At 25.0% G+C, this 18,042-nt stretch overlaps 2 protein-coding genes across 3 annotated transcripts in view; both read left to right on the top strand.

The window, feature by feature from the left end:
* Window positions 1-18,042, top strand: part of LOC114126390 (neuropeptide CCHamide-1 receptor-like) — a 123,775-nt gene that overhangs the window by 69,685 nt on the left and 36,048 nt on the right. The window lies entirely within an intron of this gene.
* Window positions 5,872-6,890, top strand: LOC126550836 (uncharacterized). Its single transcript, XM_050203177.1, has 2 exons — window positions 5,872-6,274; window positions 6,463-6,890. Exons 1-2 carry the CDS (start codon window positions 5,872-5,874, stop codon window positions 6,774-6,776), a joined length of 717 nt encoding a protein of 238 aa, XP_050059134.1. The 3' UTR covers window positions 6,777-6,890.

Below are 18,042 nucleotides of genomic sequence, written 5' to 3'. Positions count from 1 at the left end.
CTATATTAAGTTAACTGACAGCAAGAAATATTAAACAGATTGTTCAAAGAAATCTAAACATCTAACTTGACTAAGAAAATTATTTTAGCATTACAAGACATCAAAATAGCGAACTACCAAACAGCTTTGCATTAAAGTATATTTTATATTTTCACCCAACAAAAAAACCCGTTGTAAAAAAACGCTGAGTGAAAAAACACTTATAGATAACTCAATAACTGATAAAGTGTGTGATATGAGGTAGAATCTAAGTAGTTGGTCAATATGTAAAATGTAGGTATCTACATGGCTACATATAACCCATTGTACCATGCATCAACTAAAACCTCCTATAGATATTCAAAAATATAACCTCGTGATAAATTATCTATTTTACAATAATAGTATTTTAAATATGTTGCTTGTTTCAACTTTTAAAAATAACATCAATGCGATTTACTTCATTGTATAATAGATCAACTTAATACTTATACATCCTTTAGATATCTATTGGGAGATTTCGATATCACATTCTACAATAACATCCATTTAAGTATTTAACAATAATATTAGGATATTAAATATATGAAATTTGCGTCTAATAAAAACATCTGTATAATGTATCATCGATGTTATCCAGAAACAGTAATAACTAATAACTAAGTAATAACTAATAGTAAAAATAACATCCATGGGTTGTTAACACGTTCAATGATGTGGCCTATTATTTCCCGTGCAGTTGCCATCATATTATATATACCTATATATCGCCGCGCCGTAACGAATTTCCACCCGGTCGACTACGTGTCGACATCACGGCCACCGGCTCCGAAATTAGTTATTATTGTAAATTGTAATACATAATATGTTAATTTGTCTTATATTTCTGTTACACTCTAGATATCATTTTATAACCTATATATATACGTTTTCTTATAATTTATAAATAATATATAATATTATTTAATTAGTTATTTTATATTGTCAACGAGTTGCGGTGCATAAACATGAAAATCATTATTCATTGTAGAAACTATAATAAATATACTTGGTTAGATTAATAACGGTCTTATAATGTATAAGTAATATTTTAATTGATTATAGACGTCAGACGACGATAGTCGATAATATGTAGTATATATGCTATATAATATATATATATATATATATATGTTAGACGTTATTTTTGTTATTAATTAATATTTATATAATGTATATTAAATTTATAATTTATTTAGAATGGGTAGAAAAGCTAAAGTAGAGAGTGCTATCTTAGAAGCTGAAATATTAAGTTTGAAAAATGAAATTATTAGTGAGGATGGAAGAAGTATGTTAATAATATTAAAAATTAGGAATTAATGCAATTTCCTTGATTAGATAATTGTATTAAATTATTATTGTTTTAAGATATTGCCGGTACTAAAGACCAAGTATGGCATAAAATAGCAACTATTATTAATTCAAAATACGACAAGGAAGTTACTGCAGCATCTATACGGGTTAGAGTGGCTCTTAATCGTGGAGGAATCAAGGAAAAGTTGGGATTACTTCCATTAATAGAGAATATTGAACCAACCCAAGATGCAGCAAGAGGTAGTATATAATTTATATTTTGTATAATATCATCATTATTTTTTTAGAACCATTTAATTTAAACTATTTTTATACACATAATATTTTAATTTTTGGTTATTTAAGATAATAATTATGTCAGTGACGAGAATGATTTAACTACTGAAGTGATTAATTTTTCAATAACATTTACTTCTGAAGAATGGGCTAGTATAAGTCCCCAGAGTAAATATTACTGCGGGAAGAATCGTTCCAGATATTATGAAGTTTTGACACCATTTAATTGGAGCAACGTGATCCAGGATCATTTTTTTTTACACACCAAACTTCCTTGTGCAATTACATACAAAAGAGCAAGCGTACGGCCATCAGGAAATATATATGTTACAGTTCATGGGAGATGCACGGAATGTGGGTCAATATTCTATGGTGAAATAAAAGATGTACCATCAGCCAATATTCGGTACTACAAATTTCATCGGAAAATATTTTATTTTAAAGTTTGATTATTTTTATGTAATTTTTATTACTTATAGAGTGTTAATGGACTGTACATATACTGGATTTTTCAATACAAATCATTATAAAAAACGGAAGTTGGCAGGTTCAGAAAAAGAGCGATCTTTAGATGCGATGTTGAATCGGCACATAGCTCCATCTGTGTACAGACGAAATGAAGCCAATCGATTGATGATAGAAGGTAAATAATAATTATTAATATATTTCATATACTAATATGCAATTATTTATAAACAAATATAATTTAAATATTGTGTGTGTGTTTTTTTTTTATTATTTATTTTATTGTGTCTGTTAATGTGTAAACACGATAAGTACTCGAAATAATGCTTCGATCCCAGTAGTTTCCAAAAACACCAGTAAAAAGAACAAAAAAAAAAAGGTGGTCCAAGTGGGTGTCGCTCTGCTGTACAGTAGGTTACAAGTGTGTGACTGTAATGGATTATGCGTTAAATTTGAATTCAATGACCTCCGAAATGCACTAACGATACTCACTTTCCCATCGAACAAGATACTGAAGTTGCAAATTGATGCATTATTTCGACTACTTATCATGTAACTGTAAAAAAAATGTTCATAAATACATGAAATATTCTCTGAATGTTTGTATTAGAATTTTCTACACACCATAGCATTTTCAAAATAATTTGAGTTACTTTGAGCTGTTTACGGTCATTTTCAGTTTGAATTTTAAATTTTTACAAAACCGCGTTAAATAACGGTTTAGCCTCAAACGATTTTAAATATTTGTTATTATTCAAAAAGTCTAAGTCGTAGATACTTGAAAATTTTACCAGTTATTTAGATTGGCATTTTCTTTACATGATTTAATTTTCAAAATATTTTGAGTTTTTTTGAGCTATTTATAGACAACTGAAATTTTCAATTTTTCTGAAAATTTTTTTTTGAAGTGTCGATAAAATTTGTTTGGCCCTATCAAAATACTTGAAAATTTTATACAAAGTTCTTCATATTTTATTCTTATAGTGATTAAAAAATTATAAGAATACATAGCTACAATTTTTTTTTATTAGCATTTGAAGTTCAAATTTTGACAAAAATTCGTCAAAATCATGAATATTTGCAAATTATTTTGTAGTTCAAAATTCATGAAATTGTTTGTATTTATATCTAAAAAATATATTATATTATATTATATTTAAAAAATTCAACACTAAGTTTTCCATAAGTTTTGCTTCAAAAAGCTATAGAGACAATTTGAAGCGTCATTATAGGAAAAATGTTTTGAGCGTTTGAGTTTTAAATTTTTATGAAATCGCGTAACGATAACGATTTATCCTCAAACATATCTATGATAATATAAGGTATTATGAATTATGATAACTACATGCAATGTTTTTAGAAAAATTGATTAACCATGCCTTTTGCTAATGCGTCCTAATTGAAAAATAAAATATTTGTTTCAAATTAGAATACATGGCAATATTTAAATATAATATTATATCCTAGACTGACAAATCATCTTTGTTCAGAATCGTTTTTCGTATACAATGATACCTATCATTACATTCAAATGTAACCTACCCTAGTCCGAGGTCCACCCCACCTTCTAATGTACAGCAGAGCGGTACCCACTTGCCCGCTTTTTTTTTGTATACAATCCTTCAATTCTAATTTAACACTTTAGTTACAATCACATACTTAAAAACTATTATACAGGAGTGCAACATGTACTTTTCCACTTTTTTAAATAAAAAACTACACATTAATTGAATAATTAAGTTGTTGGTATTTGTTAACTTACTTTTTTATCTTAATTGATGATTTCCATATATCACAATATTGGTGTATTACTATTGTTTATTAGGTACATAGGTATAGAATATAGATAATCACTAGATGATTTTAATTTAAATATTTGCAGATGATACAATGCCTCCTCAAATACCAAGTTTAGTTTCTCTTAGACAGGCTAAGCATAGAGCAGTATCCTCCTTAAGACATCATCAAGATCCTATAAATGCCTTAGGTATTATGAAGCAGATTCATAAATATGATGGTGCTATTAGGAATATAGGATTTGATAAGTTTTTTGTGCATTTTTGGACAAATCTTCAACTGAAAATATATAAAGAACAATCTACAAAATGTGCAGTGCCAACAATTAGTTTTGACGCTACTGGGGGTGTATGTAAGAAGATAAAAAAATTTGGAAATAATTTTAGTAATTCTATTTTTCTGTATGAAGGAGTAATGAAAGTAGTAGATCAAAGTTTTACAGTTATATCAATGGTGTCCGAACAGCACGATAATGTATCAATTAGTTTATGGCTTAAAAGATGGCTCCAATGTGGATTAAAACCCCCCAAAGTTTCAATAACTGACCAATCTTTAGCTTTAATGTCGGCTACTGTACAAGCATTCACACAATACGATTCTTTGGAAAAATATTTACAAATATGTTTTTTGTTATGTCGTGGTGATAAAGATATTGAAATACCAACATGTTTTATAAGAAACGATGTTAATCATTTTGTTCATTTGATATCACAGTTGAAACCACTAAAAAACTCCCGTTATCAGCGTACTAAACAACTATTTGTTAGATCTATAGCACTTTTAATAACTTGTAATTCCATGAAAAATGCAGAGCAAATATTAGAAGCTATATTCATAGTTGCTATGAGCAAATATGATGGACAAATCGTATCAAATGTTGATACACTAAAACAAGATACCCAATGTAGTAAAAGTAAAAAATTCCTGCAGTCCCTAATCAGTAGCAATAGCGAGAATGTAGATCCACTCATAAATGAATCAGAAAACAGCAATGAAGAACAGACATTAGAATTTGATTCTTTGGATTCGTTTGACGCATCGAATTCATTCAAGGACTGGTCTAAGTTATTGGCTTTAAAATGCGAAGAGAAAATTGGCGACGTTGAGGGTGAATTTGATAACGCCCAATTTGTTCCAGAAATTGTTCCAATTATTATTAACATCATGAAACTATTTCCTTGTTGGTCTAATATAATGATAAATGTATTCAAATATGGTGACAATATTGCTTCGAGTAGCAGAATAGAAAGCAATTTCAATAACATAAAAAATAGAGTGTTCAAAAATGATAATTTGCCGATGAGAGTGGACGATTTTGTTGAACGGTTGGTAGAATTCTACAGAGGTGACCATCTTATTCTACAGACTAAGGAAGACGGAAAACCCACTGAAGTTCCTTTGAATAAAGATTGTTCAGAACCAATTTTTGGCCTTATATCATCCGATGAAGTTTGTGAAAAAGTTAACAAAAATATCGTTGAAAATATATTAGAACAATGTATTGCCTGCAAAAATGAAGATTTTCCAACAGGTCTTCATCGTTGTAGCAACTGCAATAAAGCAGTTCATTTGTTTGGGTGTTCAGTAAAAGATCCTATAAGTGAAGAAGGTTGTGGAGAAAAAAGAATTTGTTTGGCGTGTACTAAAATAGACGAATTAGAAACAGAAAAAAATTCAATTGAAATTTGGAAAAAAAAAGGAAGTATGTCGTCATCAAAACCACGTTCTACGAAGTCATACTTAGTGAAACAGCCTGGATTTGAACAAATAGATTTCAATCACACGAAAAAATTTAATGAAATAGCCTTACTCAGAAATGGTTCTTGTTTTCAAAACAAACCTATATACGTACCAGGATATAACAAAGTATTGCTGAACAATACTTGTTCAGCAGATTCTTTGTTATCAATTTTAGCGGTGTCTGTTGCAGAAAGCAATAATTATAAAAAATATTTAACAGAAGGAAAAAATAATAATAATGTAGCTGATTTTGTTAAACAAATGATCGGAAAGAGACCGTCTAAAGAAATGTATAGAGATCGCGTGTATTTGCTTGCACTCCATTTTATAACGGAGAGCAAAGATCTGATTGGAGGTATAATGCTAATAAATACAGTAGACACGGCTGCATCGATGTGCGAAAAATTATTAGAAGATATGCCATCGTATATTAGATTAGATACTTGTCAAAATATGCTATGTTTTGATAAAGAAAAAAGTTCGGCAGGAGGGGTTGTCATTACATTTCTTGGTGTCGATGGGAATATTGATTTGCAAAAAGAAATAGACGATTTTTTTCAACCAATTACAAAATTCTGTGTATCAATAAATTGTAATTGCTCAAGAGAAGTGGTTACAAAACCAACCAATCATATAGTAGTGGAACTATTGTCTATACCAAAAGGTAAATAAAAACATCTTAATTATTTTAAAAGCATACGGGGAAGTGGCAAAATATCCTAATACCGTTATTTGTATTTTTTAGTCATTCCTTATTAAAAAAAAAAAAATTAGTAACTAAATAGAATATTTAAATATTGTATTACATTGTAGTTATTTATATGATCATTTTTCATTTTTCATTATTAATAGGTTTTAGAGCTTCAGGTAAATATAGTCATCTTGAAAATACAACGAAAATTTCACAAAATTATGCAGGAAAGGTTTTGTTGAAACTTGGAGATATTAGCAAGACAATAACAATTAATGGAGATGTGTACAATTTAAGAGGGGTAATTGCTTTTGATGGATCGGCAAGAGAATTAAGACAATCATACGGCCATTATACAGCATATGGTTTGAGATCAAATGATCAATGGCAATGCTATGACGATTTAAAGGATCAAGTATCAACAAAATCAAAAACTTTTAAAGTTAATGCTGAAATTCTATTTTATACAAAATAATACCAATATTGTTAATTTTACATATTTTTCATTTGAAATAAAACAAAGTACCTGCACAACGTAAATGATCCTCTTCTCTATGACCATATCGATTTTCTTTAATGCATGATAGAAACTATATTATAACCATCATAACTTAAGAAAACATTAAGAATAGCTACCAAATAATGTAAGTATTGCTATGTATTAAATAAACGTTCAATTAATAACATATAATATGTGTTGCAATGTAATGAATAATAATATATTATGTAAACGTACCTACATAATAATGTCGTAGCTAATAACCACCAATAATATGATATAGGTAGGCGCCTACCTACATATATAGTTACAAATAATAATTTCAAGAACTGAACTAACGCAAATACATGAATATTTTAAGAGATTTAAAAAATGTAAAAAAAGGTAAGACTATTTTTGGGATATTATTGATTATGAACTTTGCACAATATTTAATTTGACAAAGTGAAAATTATTTTTAAAATTTTATTATATTTTGTAGTGTACTTTATAATATTATACTATGGACTATTAACATAGATATTAGCTACATAATATTTTAACGTAAAAAAACTATATTATATAATATAAAGGTATAAATAATTAATTCATTTGTTTTAAAGAATAAAAAGTTTCAAGAAAAATTAATAACAGGGTAAACAATTGAACATGAGTGAGTACTTATTATGAAAATTGAAAATAATTGACATGCACCATTTAGTCAAAAGGATCGATGAACAAATTTTTTTTTTTTTGGTGGTTACAAATGATTACAAATGATATTACATAATATCCACTAGGTTTCAAGTACCTACAAGTCGAACTTCTGTAATGGCGGGCTGTAATGACGTCACCGTGGCCCCGTCACATGGGAACTTCGTTTTGAGCCGAAGTGGGTGGGTTACAAATTTTTTTTTGGTGGTTACAAATGATTACAAATGATATTACATAATATCCACTAGGTTTCAAGTACCTACAAGTCGAACTTCTGTAATGGCGGGCTGTAATGACGTCACCGTGGCCCCGCCACATGGGAACTTCGTTTTGAGCCGAAGTGGGTGGGTTACAAATTTTTTTTTGGTGGTTACAAATGATTACAAATGATATTACATAATATCCACTAGGTTTCAAGTACCTACAAGTCGAACTTCTGTAATGGCGGGCTGTAATGACGTCACCGTGGCCCCGCCACATGGGAACTTCGTTTTGAGCCGAAGTGGGTGGGTTACAAATTTTTTTTTGGTGGTTACAAATGATTACAAATGATATTACATAATTTGACATTAATTTCTATTTATAAATCGTAAGTGGCGGGGCTAGGGTAACTTACCTCAGATTATTGTAATACGTCATATTTATAAAGTCAATATCAATTATTACTAATTTTAACAATATAAAATAAATCCGGTATCTATATATTATTATGGCTTGTAGCTTCACTACCAATAAGTTCTAGGTATTTAGCAAAAAATCAATGAAATTATAAATAAATAAAACTTATTATTATCTATTTTTTACATTTATATTTTATTTATTAATAATTATTTAGTTTGACTAAGTGAATATTTTTTTTTAAGAAAATAAAAAATACAGGACAATCAAATTAAGCGAATATTAATATTAAATAGGTATCGTTTACGATATTGAATTAGCGATATTAATCTGGTTAAGTTATAGTGGAAAAAAAATTATTTATTGAGGTACCTAAAGTTACCTAAATAACATTTTAACGATCGGATCGGTGTGATTATACGGAATTTTTTTTTTGTTAGTTGGTTTACAAAATTTTTGTGACATACGAATATTAGTTTAAGGGTATTAGGATAAGTAATTATTCAGGACTTATAATATATGTTTTTTTTTAATTTTAATTTTTTTTTTTTCAAAAGTATGAACTACATCCAATTCTCTACTAAAAACTATACTCAAAGTTTAAAGTCGATATTTTTTTCTGTTATAAAATGTTTACACAGACATAAAAAAAACGTATCATCGTCAAATCAATATATTTAATGCTCCACTCAGAATCTTAAATAAAAGAATGGTATACATCAAAACATACAAATTATACCTAATTAAATAACAATTACTTATTCTTATTGAATAGATGATTCGATAAATATTCCATTTTATAGAAATATTGTTCACGAACTAGAGTTTTTGAAAAATATGAAGAGCACAATGTAGGTACAAGAATTAAGTTTAAATTAAATTAATATTTTGTATATTTTGAGTTTTAGAGGATAAAAAAAAAAATAAAAAACACAACATTACTAACACATTTTCATATTTTCATATTAAATTTATCAATTATTTTTAATAATAATAATTTAATATATTTTTTTTTTATTCACTTTATAATATTAACAGTTTTATTATCGATATAATATTATACATTTTGAATTCAAGTAATTTAGCTAATTGAATTCTAAAACTTACAGGAGCTTCTTTAATCAAAGTTATGATATTTATGACAATATTATTAAATAAAAATAAAAAAAAATAGAAAATATTATATTACATTTCATTTTTGTTAAATAATTCTGAGAACACTGTTTTAATTTATTTCAATGGCAAATTATTTTGTTTTTTATTTTTTTATTATATAAGATATTTTTTAACCAAAAAAACCTTTGTAATTTAAAATAAATATTAACTATTAATATAAATTTCAGTTAGATCATTCACTACGAGGTTATAATTTTACATATATAAATACTAAACTCAGAGTTGTTATAAAATTATTCTAATGGTATTTCAAAATTCGCTTTTCATCAATCATGTAGAGTTAGTTTATTTGACATATAATATATGGCACCTATACTACCTATTGGGCGTTGTATTTGATGAATTGTGCTGGATTTATGTTCAAAACTAGACCCATCGAAGTCACTTTAATATAATATTCATATATTTTGATAATAGAATGAGATACATCATTATAACTATAATAAGTCAGAGAAGAGATTATTAAAATGTTGTTATCAAAAATTTAAAAATAACTTAATATAGAAAAACATGACCTATCTAAAGATCATATACCTATAGGTTTTTATGAGAACCTTTTTTATATATTGTAAAAAAATTAACCTGTAATAGAAAACTTATTAATACAAATTTAAGTTAAAAATTAAATGATATAATATAATGTACATAATATGTAATGAACTAATATATGTATATGTATGCTACGTCCCTGGTGTTATTAATTTGGTTATATTCTTAATTTGTAATTCTAAATTTTAGATGTTACTAAATTTACTAGTTGGTTTCAGACCAAATAATTTTAGACAAAAAATACAGATGAATCGGAATACGGATGTGTGTTGTGACTACTATCTCATAATATCTTATTTTACCGCATAAGCAACGGTTGTCATGGTAACATTATCGGTGTCACGCACAAATGGAACCGCTCTCCGTGTCGCATAGAAATAATAACGACCCCCTGGCCATAAGTCATGTTGTACATATCAATATAAATTAATTAGTTTTCTATAAATTATTACACGAATTAAAAAATCACAGTGAGGTATAATATTAAAGTTATTAAATCAAAGTTGTTTTGAAAAAAAAAAACACTTTTATAAATATACCAACGAGGTTTTTAAATTACACGTTTATGGAAATCAAAGTTGAAAAATATGATAATATGATTATTATACACACCTATAATAATACATTAATTTGTATTATTTTTAAAGACTGATAATATGAATCGTTTAGATCTGACTTATTCGCCTAAAATATTTTATAAAAGTGTTAAATTAAGTCTCTGATTATAGTTAATAACTAAGATTTAGAATAAATAATTATGTTAATATATTAAAGAAGGTAACTGTATATTTCAAGGTTTAATCTTAATTTAAAAAATAACTTTATAACCTGTTTTGTTTTAAGAAAATATATTAAAAATAAAAACTACACTGTCCACTAAATATTTGAAACTTCTCTATACTATACACCCTTAATTAAATATACCATATGCATTGGCACAAAGCCATTGTATTGATCTTCAATACTAGGATCTATTATAGTTGTTTTGAATACAATATCAGAATATTAGAACAAAGCTTTGTATAGCTACTCTCTACTATAGATATAGATTTGGTCATCATTATAATATATTATTATTTACTTAATAAATTATGCTGCATTATTTTAACAAAGCAATCACAAGTATTTTTTAATTTTTAAAAGATAATTAATATTCATTATGTTTTTATTTTACATCAAACCGGTATAACTTTAGATAAAGTCAAAATTATTTTTATTAAATTATAAATATTATTAAATAATAGTATCATGGATATTTTTTTAAGGGATACATTATGAAATTAATTATTTCGTTAACTCTAATATTAAATATTATCAAACATATAAACAATATTTTTTACAAAAAGTTTTAAAATATTAGATAAATATACTATATCGTTATATCGTGCATTATTATAGAAAATATAGAGTAATTCATCAAGAATGCTGAATAAGTTAAATCAAAATTTTTAAACCTATCCATTAATTAACTAACAGTGCATAAAAAGTGTTCTGATTAAAAAAAAAAAACAAAAGCTTATATCATCACAGATTACAACTTAAGTAAAAAAAAAAAAATCTAAAATAATGTTTAATATATAACTCAAAAAAGATAGGTAACTATTTATCCATTAATTACTGTGATGACAAATTTTAAAATATATTCTATAAAACGTATAGGTACTTATTTTTAAATTATGAACAGAGTGAAGAATTTTTTAGTTTTACTATGCACTTTTTTTTACAATCTTTATCTGTTTTACATTTTGTGAAAAATAAGCATTACAACATTTTAAGTAACTAAATGCGTCAATCGAAAATTGAGTCTAGTACTGTAGTTCGAACTTTAAAGAGCACTTGTTACATTTCTCAGTAGTTTCATTAAATATTGGAAGAAACTAAAAAGAAACGTCAAGGTTCCCATGAAGTTGTGTTAGAAAATTCATTTTTTTTCTAATTTTCTAATCTGTGTATATTCCAATAACATTACGTCATTGGTTGCTAAACAAATAGTTAAATGTTATGTGTATATATAATGATTATATATATTATGAAGGGTTGTTTTATGTTTTCAAATATAATTATATGAATACATCTACTTCCTTTTCTTAGTATTAAAGTCGTGATTTAAGTTGGGAATTTATAAATTAATACAATTATTTCAATACTTTTTTTAATTTAAACTACATATAAGATCAGTTTTTTTTTTAGTTTATTTTAATTAATAATGTTTATTTACATTTCATATAATAACAAAAATTTCACCACCAATCGTTTTTAAAAAACGATTTACTATTTTGCATTTTTAAGTATTATTTTTATATTGTTAGAAGTAATATTGTAATTTTTATTTATTATGTTATAGCAAATTAATAGCCTGTAGGTATTTTATTGTTTAGATTGAAAGTTGAAGATGACTTAATTAAAACTCTTTTAATAAAATCATCTTACAATAGCAGATGGCTGCATCAGCCGTTTGAAAAATACACAATACATATAAACATATCCAACTTTACTTTTTATATATTATATATGTATGTTTTATTTTCTATTACAAAATTATATTATTTAGAATAATACATTCGAAAGCTTACTGATGTTTACATTGAAAGTCAAAATAAATTTAAAATTATTCAACTTCTATGGAGTGGTATAAATGTAATATTCATTTTTTTCTGGAATATTATGATAAACACATTCACAATAACGCGTAAAAGATGTAAAAATCTGTACAGTTTTAATGCATGTGTACGTGTATAGCAACGTTTACTGTATTTATAATGGTTTGTTAATGTTTTTACTTAATGACCGATAAAGAAAAGAGAATAACAGTAAAATATTACAGAAAGATATGTTTTTGAAATTGAGCATTTGGTAAATGAAAAATTACTAATTATCCTCGTTATCAATGAAATAAAATCTCGTACTTTTCATTTTTTATTCACTGATGATTCGAAATGTTGATAAATATTTCAATAATGAATAAATAATATGTGTTCAATTTGTGCTAACTCTAAAATTTAAAAGTAAATTAACTGCTATAAAAATAATATGCAGTAAATAGGATTGATTAAAACGCATAATAATGTTATAATATCGATCACAAGAATGTTGCTACTATGATATTTTATAAAATTAAAGAAATAGTGAGATTATGACTTTTGAATTTGGTTCAATAACCATACATGATATTTATTATCAAAGGAAGTATATAATTTAATCACATAATGTTTTGTAAGTTATGACTACAAACGAAGAAAGCGAAAATGTTCTTGGACGCTCGATTGTTTAATCGAGTGTATCAAGCTAAATATCTCTTAACACTCTGGTTGTTGTTGAAATCCGTTAACGTTGTTTAGCAAAAATAGTGAACATAAAATACTTTTTCAGAATGATATTGTACGTACTGCACACTGCAGTGCATTATTCACATTTTCTCTCTCTAGTTAAACTAACATCAGGCTATTTAAATGTTTTGGTTAATCAATTAGATTATAAAAAAAACTTATGTTTTATATAACTGTTAAAATAATTATTCAAAAAAATATTTAAACATTATTATTAGTTATTATTAATATATATTATTACTAGCTGACCCCGTGCACTTCGTTGCCCGTTAAAAATGCAAATTCTATATAATATGATTCGAATTTTGATTAATTTGTTATTTACTATTCGGTTTAACGGTGTTCAAAACTTAGACATTTTCATTGACTGTTTTGATTCTCAAAAATCTTGAATATCAGAATATTATCGACGCTCGCCACATATTATTAATAATAAATATTGAAAAAAAAAACTATTCTATCTTTTAAGTTGGGCCATATTATTAAATGGTTACCAAATTTTATCAAAATCCGTAATTCATTATATTAATTTTATATATTACCATAGCAACCACAAATAAATAAATATTATTCTCAAATCTTATAACCCCCATAGCAACCATTTATAAACAAAAATTTCTATCGTAAATCTCAATATTCCTGTTTGAGCACATATTATTAATAATAAATATTGAAAAAAAACTATCCTATCTTTTAAGTTGGACCAAATTACACGCGTTGTAAAAAATTTCATCAAAATCGGTTAAGTGGTTTAGGAGTCCATTGAGGACAAACATTGTGACACGAGATTTATATATATTAAGATTAAGTTTTGTTAGTTGATATAATTTAGGTAAATAGTAAAATAATACAATTTCATATTATATTGCATATTCGAGTAAATAAATTATCGACTACCTACATAGACATAATAGATGCTGCATGTTAACGTGGCACATTTAATTCAATATTTGTTTTAAGATCTATAATATTTACATAATTACCAAACATGTAAGATATACTACTAATTATTTTCCAATTGATAAATTTGTTGATTTGAGTATATGTATTAAGTTTAAACAAAAGTGTGATTATTAAAATTATTTTTTATATAATATACTATATATAACTTTTTCAAGTAATGTTTAAATAAATATAAATAAAAAGTTATTAATCAATTTTAATTTATGAGCAAATTATACTTTCATAAAAAATGTATTCATTTACTTAATATTATATGGATTAAAGAATATTATTTTTATTTTTTAATAGCTTTTATTTATTTAAAATATTATTATAATTTCAATTATATGACCTTAAAGTACATAAAATACATACAGTTTATTATTACGTCATTATGCGATAACTTTCTACTTATTAAATTTAAATTTACTTCTACTATAAAATCACAAATTAGAAAATATGTATTTACTTAAAATTTCAAACTACTTTTTAAATTTATTTAATTTTCGTTAATTGTTTTATCATAGTGTTTTAACCTATTTTGTTTGTAAATTTCATCTTACTGATTTTTAGAACTCTCAGTTCTTCATTTATTTCATATTTTACCAATACACCATATTTATTACATGTGTATATAAAATTTAATATACATCATTATTAACTTATTTTAGGTAATTATTAATCCAGTTGAATCGTTTAAGTAAATTAGGCACCCCAAAATATTGACATGACGGTATTTTCAAAATGGTCAAAAATCTAAGCACACCGCGAGGTTCATTATGAGTGTTATGTTTTTCATTTATATTTTTTAACTTCTCAAATATGTAATATCAATATTATATGTTTTTTAAGTAGATAGTATTAAAAGCAAAAAGCAAAAAACTTTCTTCAGATAATCCTTTATATTTTACATGCATTAATATAAAATTATAGAAAAAAGTTTACTTGTTTAATATATAGAGCTGAATCTATAATAATAGATTGTACACTAATGTGAAAAATAAAAGCTATTAACTTGATAAATTATTCATAATATGTTGAATGAGATAAGTGAGAAGTGTAACCTTAAATATAAATCTCACATTTATATGATAAAATATACAAATAATAATCAAATTTAAAATGTAAATTAATTTTCATAATTAAAATAGGTCAGTTAAAAGTTTAAATGCTAATTGTTCAAAGATTTCATCATTTTTTTTAACTATCTTGTTTTTCAAAGATTGTATCTAAAGATCTATTTCTTATGCTTATGCTAAAAATTAAAAATTAATTTAAATTTTAGTATCAATCATAATTTATTTAAAACTGTAATTACTAATAATACATAAATACGTAATTGATATAAAAAACAATTATTTAGTGGATTTTTTTCTGAGCCAGATAATATGCATAACGTACCTACCTAATTGTAAGTTATAAATTTCAATCTAATTTATATTAGTTGGACGTACATGTATTAATTAAAATAATTTTAAATATCTATAAAATTAGTTATATAACTAATTAATTTGTTTTTAAATTGTAATATTAAAATTAAAAAAAAAAATGTATTATTATGGTAAAATTAGTTTTGAGTTTAAAATGTAACAATACAATATACATATTACACTTATAGCTCTACTATTTTAAAGTTATTTAAATTCTCCCGCTTAGTATTTATAGCTTTCTACATATATTTTAAATTTTCATAACAAATAACTATGTATTTATTACTAAATTATATTGGTAAATAATAAGTTGGTATACATATTTGCCTAGAGAATTCAACATATTTTAAGTTATTAGCAGGCTTTTAAACAATCTTATCATCTAAAAGAGGAATCTTATTCACAAGAAATATGAAAAGAAAAATTGAATTCACAATTATTATTATAATTTATAATATCACAAATGTACAAAAAAAAACTTTTAATACCAAAATTGTCCAAAATATGATTATCACCATGTTTTCACTACTTTAATTTATTTTATCTAAAAGGGAAATTCTCTAAGTACTTAAATTATTATATTTATATATAAATTAAGTTTTTTTCTTAGCATGTTTTGACTTACTTACTTCAACATAATATTTCTTTTTTTTTTTGTAGTTTTTATAACTTCATAACGTTTTTCCTTCTTTTTTTTTTACTTTCTTACGATTATATGCACCACTGGTTTCAACTCTTTTTAGCACCATTAAAATACCACTTACCAAAAAAATTGTTATGACAAAATATTATACTCATATAGTCATACTTATTAGTTATTGTTTATTATAGATAAATTACTATATGCATTTCGTAGTAAATATATTTATGTCTACAATAATTGAATGTAGGTTTAAAATTATGTGGTTGAAGTTAACCTATACCTGATCAACTTTACGATATCAATAATAAAGTTATAATTTTTAATATTTTATTTTATTATTTACTTGTAAAAATTAAAAAAAAAAAACAATAAATTCATATTTTAGTTATTAATTATCTATAAAAGTTTAAATTATGTAGGTATATTCAAGCCATACATTTTCATATTTTAGCAAGGGATATATGGTATTATGATTCAAGATAGATTTAAATGCAAAAAGTAAACTTAAATATATTTTTTTCAATCACTAATATTAAAGATATTTTAGTATACCTACAACAATTATTGAAGTTTTATTATGAACGTTCTTAACACTGATCATGATGATTTTACTGTCGAATGACTATTCTATGTCTCATACTTGTTATATTTAATTAGGTATCAAAAATAAACCTACGAATATTTAATATACCTTTTAACTACCTACTTAAATACGTATTCTTTATTTAAAATAATCAAAATACAGGTAGGTAATATAGTAAATTGATGTTCAGCAAATTAAAAATAAATAAATAAACAAATTATAAATTATACATTTTTCAAACATAGGTAGGTACCTATTTATTAATTCATATTCATAACATTCAAAAGAATAATATAATTAAAAGATCGTAAGTGTACATAGTATTATGTATATATAATATATGTATAGGTAATAAATGTATAATAAACGAATTTTAGTTTTATAGCAATATTTAATCTTGTGTTATTGATTTTTTATTTATTTAAATATAATTAATATCAAATAACCTAAAACGATTGACACAATACATTATAATATTAACAATTATTGTTTAATTGAAACTTATGTTATTTTAAAAGGTTCAATTAATTTAAATTATAAGTAAGTTGCTAATTAGTTTAAAGTTTATATTTATTATTCAACTTATAACTCATAAGTCTTAGCTCATATTAGATTTATTAATTAAAAATCATTTCTCTTTATTCGATTCCAGAAATTTGAATTGCATATTATGTATGACGTATAACATTTAGCATGTAACTATATTTTATGATCCGACGTTATGAGTTGCTATTCAAGTGTATGAGTAAAAGTCGTATAATAATATGTTTTAGTTTATACAATTTAATTAAGTGTTCTATAAAATCTGTTTTGTTTAAGTCAAATGAATTTTGAGTAAATATGCCAAACACATAAACAAATTACGATTATCATACGAACGTAATATGGAGCTTGAAGGACAAGGGCAATGGTTATTGTGACACCATAAAATAATATAATAGATTGCCACGCGTTAGTTTGACGAATTCGCGACATAATATAACTCACAAAACCATCAAAAATGCATTCAATTCATCGATATATTATCATTAAATGTACTTTTAAAATCTTATGATAGTTTGGGGAGAGAAGGTGACTAACTCCAGTGATCGTAACCATCTCCTATCCCCTTCTCCTAAAGTACACCAGACAAGTTTCTTGAATAATCTAGGAATTCCCTATTTCATTTTTGTAGGTACTGAATTTGCCGATATATGTTATAATTATTTGACTTGGCCAAACTTTTCAATTATACCACATTTAACCAAAATTATAATAAATTGTGGATAACATGTAACTATCA

The sequence above is a fragment of the Aphis gossypii genome, chromosome 3, assembly GCF_020184175.1.
Source record: "Aphis gossypii isolate Hap1 chromosome 3, ASM2018417v2, whole genome shotgun sequence".
Classification (NCBI taxonomy): Eukaryota; Metazoa; Arthropoda; class Insecta; order Hemiptera; family Aphididae; genus Aphis; species Aphis gossypii.
Note: the sequence above shows the minus strand (reverse complement) of the source record. Positions and strands in the feature narration are given on the sequence as shown.